The sequence below is a fragment of the Aureococcus anophagefferens genome (genome assembly GCF_000186865.1).
Source record: "Aureococcus anophagefferens unplaced genomic scaffold AURANscaffold_19, whole genome shotgun sequence".
Classification (NCBI taxonomy): domain Eukaryota; class Pelagophyceae; order Pelagomonadales; family Pelagomonadaceae; genus Aureococcus; species Aureococcus anophagefferens.
In genome coordinates this window covers 215,357-219,967 of record NW_008705579.1, presented here as the reverse complement: position 1 = coordinate 219,967, position 4,611 = coordinate 215,357, and the positions used below count along the sequence as shown (strand labels likewise).

General features: G+C 68.8%; 1 protein-coding gene across 1 annotated transcript; it reads right to left on the bottom strand.

The window, feature by feature from the left end:
• Nucleotides 1–672: 672 nt before the first annotated feature.
• On the bottom strand, nucleotides 673–1,386 carry AURANDRAFT_66044 (hypothetical protein; the record flags this gene model as incomplete). The annotated part of the gene is made up of 1 exon (XM_009041126.1): nucleotides 673–1,386. The coding sequence occupies one exon, from the start codon at nucleotides 1,384–1,386 to the stop codon at nucleotides 673–675; it is 714 nt and encodes a 237-aa protein (XP_009039374.1).
• Between the last annotated feature and the right edge of the window lie 3,225 nt (nucleotides 1,387–4,611).

Here is a 4,611-nt window from a genome sequence, read left to right as displayed (position 1 = left end):
CCATCGAGCTCTCTGGAAATGCTGCCAAAAAAAAAAAACGCAAGACCATCTTGGCTCGCGATATCAACGCCGCTCTAGACGGAGACACCAATGAGCTACAACAAACAGCCTATCAAATTCGTCCGCTCGACGTCGTCCTTCAGTCGCACTGCCTGTGGTGGCTCGGCCGACTGCTATTCGAAGATGTCGATGAGTACCAGCACCAGCTCGAGCGCTTGCCGCTGGACGCGTTGCTCGTCTTGTGGCTGTCCATTTCTCCTGACCATCTGACGCATGAGGACGGTATTGTGGAGGACTCCATCTTCGACTCGATCAGATCATACCTCAACGCTACTTCGCCTGGCCCGGAAATTCATGCGCGCGCTTGGAAGGCTTGCAGCTTCGCGCATCTCTCCGACGCGAAGTTTGGGAGTTGTTCCTCGGAGCTGCTTCCTCGGATGTTTACGCCGATGCAACTGTCCGCATTGGAAGGGGCGCGCGACATCTTAGCGGATGACTGCGACGATCAAGAAGCCCGTGCAATCATGGAAAGTGCCGGCATCGCGTTCCACGACCGCAGGGACAGCTGGTTCTCGCGGCCCAAGTTTTACTGCTCTCGCCCAAAGATGCCCGCGACGCTCAGACGATCCTCGATCGCCACCGTCGAACCGTAATGCACACACGCCCGCGTCCTCACTTATCGGGCACGACGACGCGCGGATACTCGTCGTCGTCGTCGTCGTCGACGGCCTCGAGGCGGTAGTAGGTCGTCGACGGTCGCCGCGCCTTGCGCGCGCGCATGATCTCGCGGTGGAGCGTGCGCTGGCTGAGGTAGATGCCCTCGCGGTCGCGCGGCTTCGCGTAGACCAACTTGGCGTCTACCGTGACCTCGAAGGTCGCGTCGTCGCCGCGGCGCGTCGCCTTCTGCACGCCGACGACGAGGACGTCGGGGTAGGACTCCTGGACGATGCGCTTCGTCCGCAGGTAGGCCTTGCGCAGGCCCTCGAACTCGTCGCCGTCGACGTCGACGTCGCGGCTGTAGAGCACCTCGAGCCGCACGCGCTTCGCCTGCATCGTCTCCCACTTGTTGACCGTGAGCGGCGGCGCGAAGCCGAAGGCCTGGCCCGCGGCCTCTCTGGCCGGCGCCGGCTCCTTCGCGCGCGCCGACCGCCGACCGTCGACGGTGCGCGGGTCCGGCTCGACGGCGCGGCGCAGCACTTTGGCCCCGCGCACGGCCTCCCTGGCCGGCGCCGGCTCCTTCGCGCGCGCCGACCGCCGACCGTCGACGGTGCGCGGGTCCGGCTCGACGGCGCGGCGCAGCACTTTGGCCCCGCGCAGGATCTGGTAGTTGGCCGGCGCGAGGGCCACGGCCGTCGAGCAGCAGAGGATGAGCGCGGCGGACCGCATCGTCGGGGGTGCTGCACGGCCTCGACGAACGCGGCGCCGGCGACGACGTCAAACCTCGAAGAGCTGCAACGACACGTCAATGTGAGCCCATCGAATTCAACATCTGAGCTGAACCTCTTACCGGGGGGCCAGCGCGGCTGCCCCTGTCTCGTGGAGCCGTGCGCCGGCCCGCCCGGCGGCGGCGCGGCGGCGCGGCGGCGGCGCACCGAGCAGCCGAGGAGCTGCCCGGTTGGCGCCGCGCATGCGCCGCAGCATGGTCGCCGCCTCGCTCCTCCCGTGGCTCGTCGTCGCCCTGTGCACAACACTGACGCGCGGCGCGCCGGACGAGGTCGCCGCGCTGCGCCGCCAGCTGGCGGAGACGCGGCGCGACCTGCGCCGCGCCGAGACGCGCCTGCTCCTCGGCAACGCCTCCTGCGGCGGTTTCGGAGAAACCGCCGACTCCGACGACGACGAGGTGCGCTTCACGGACATCTTCGGATCCGCGAACCACATGGACCGGCGCGTGCTGACGCTGACGTTTCTCGCGCTGACGGGGGCCATTATTTTGATCGAGCACTGCCTGTCGAATTTGGACGACCACCTCACGGACACGGAGTCGCCGTACCGCGGCATGGTCGAGAAGGTCTACCGCGAGCTCATGATCATCGCGCTCGTGTCGTTGGTTTTGCTGCCCATCACGATGCAGAAGTCCGTGTCCAACGAGACGCTGCACATCATCGAGTTCGCCGATTTAGTCATGGTGTCGTTCTCCTTCTTTTTGGTGGTGCACGCGTGCGGTCTGGCGGTACTGGCGTCGCGGCGGAAGCGGCGGATCCTGCTGGGCGCGCGGCACCCGCTCGCGGACCTCGCGAAGCGGGCGCGGGGCGCCGAGGACAAGTACTTGTGGCGGTCGACGTCCGTGCTCGCTCGGAGCGTGCCCAACGGCCTGCGGGACGAGCTCGAGGCGCGCGTGCTCAAGCACTACTTCGAGAAGAAGTTCCAGCTCCACAGCGACTTCGACTACGTCATGTACCAGTCCCTGTCGTTGGACGACCAGATCTGCGCGCTGCTGGAGCTGCCCGCCCAGTCCTGGCTCCTCCTGCTGGCCGCGCTGCTGCTGCACACGTGGTTCGGGCTCTCGGGCGACGACGACGGTCTCGGCGGCCGCGCGCACGGCGCGGAGCGGCGGCGCCGGCTGCTGACGCGCTTCGGCGTCGCGGGCTGCGCGCTGGTCTTGGTCTGCGCGGCGCTGGTCGTCCTGGCGCGGCGCCAGCAGGAGATGCTGCTGACGCGCGTCGGCATCTACGAGTCGGGCGACCTCGCGGCCGCTTTAGAACAGCTCGACAAGCTCGAGCGCGAGAAAGCGGACAAGGGCGCCGGCGGCGACATCCGCGACACGCGCGACGTCCTCGACGCCGAGCGCGACCGGCGCCTCATCGAGGACCGCGAGCGCAAGTCGGGCCAGGGCGACTTCGTCGCCGCCGCGCGGTCGACGATCCGCCACACGGCGGAGATCGCGAGCGCCATGCGGGCCACCGTGCGCGCGAGCGAGGCCAAGCTGACGCCGCGGCTGAAGCGGCGGAGCGAGGGCCAGATGGTCGCGAAAGTCGCGCCGGAGGGCCAAGGCGGCGCCGCGGCCAAAGCGGCGCCGCCCCCGGAGCGCCGCCAGACGTCGCTCCAGCGGCGCCTGAGCGTGGCCCACGCGGACCGGAGCGCGCGCAAGACGGGCTTCCACGAGCGCCTGAGCATCGCCGCGGCCGCGCGGACCGTCCACTCCGGGGCAGCAAAAGAGAGCGAAATTCCCAACTTCAAAGGCTCCGATCTCGGCTATTTTCCACTCGTTTCGGCTGATTTTTGGACGAGCGATCATCGCTCGGAACGGTCTCGAAGCGTGGATGCCTTTCTCGGAACGCGCGCGAGCGGAACACTCACGTTGAAGCGAACTTGAATCACTCTTTTCCTGCCCAGGTCCACTCCGTGACCAAGCGCGCGTCCGACGTCCGGTCGTCGATCCGCGGCTCGCTCCAGGGCCTCGCGCGCCGCTCCTCGCGCGCGGGCAACCGCGCCAGCGTCTACAGCACGCCGGGCGCCGAGGAGGCCAAGGACGAGACGCCGCCGCAGGAGCGGCGCCGCACGTTCCAGGGCAAGCGCGGCGCGCCGAGCCTGCCGCCGCTCGAGGGGTCGCCGGCGAAGCCGTCGCCGCAGAAGATCGCGCCCGAGGCGGCGACGCCTTTAGGCCGGCCGTCCATGCTCGCGTCGCAGCCGCCCCCCCAAAAACAGCACCGCGACTCCATGTTCGGCCGCGACACGCCGTCGCGCGCGTCCCAGCTCGTGCGCTCCCCGGACGCGCGGCGGCGGTCCACGCGGAAGAACTCCATGCTCCCGGGCGTCGTGCGTCCCGGCCGCAAGAGCTCGCGGCGGTTTTCCCTCACGCTGCTCCGGAACCGCGCGGCGGCCGCGCGGATTCGCCTGGAGAACCGGTCCTGGTTCGACTACTTTTTTAGCGCCGCGCGCATCATGGACTACCTGAGCGGCGTGCTGACGCTGAGCTGCTTGTATTTTGCGCTGCTGGCCATCATGTGGTCGCCCTACGCGTTCGTCGAGGGCGACGTGGAGGCGGGTTTGGTCTGGCTCGCGCTCCACCTCGTGCCGCCGCTGCTCTACCTGCCCTTGCTGGGCATGAGCGCCGTGGACCACATCCAGCACGCCTCCGTGACGTGCATCAACCCGGACGTGCTGAGCCGCGTCTCGGACCACGAGATCGAGGTCAAGCGCGTCCGGAGGCGCGTGCTGCTCCAGTTCCGCCACCTCGCGCTGGAGCTGCTGCGGAGTTCGGGCATGTCGACGACGGCGGCGTCCGAGGACGTCTGCCGCATGATCTTCGACGCCATGGACTCGACGGGCAGCGGCCGCCTAACGTTCCGCGAGTTCCGCGAGTCGCTCGACGCGCTCGAGATCTACCTCAGCGCGCCCGCGTGCAAGTGGTTCTTCTCCTCGCTGGACAAGGACGGCGCGGGCACGATCCACTACGGCCACTTCGAGGCGGCCATGAAGGAGGAGGTCTTCGCGAAGCTCCGCGACCGCGCGGACGCCGCGCCGCTGCTGCCCCTCGTCGAGGGCTCGCCGGCGAAGCGGGGCCGGTCCCTGCGCAAGATGAGCGGCGGCGGCCCGCGCCTCCGGTCGTCGTCCCCGGACTTCTCGCGGCCGGCCGGCGACCTCGAGGGCGGCGTGTCGGGGTAACAGAGC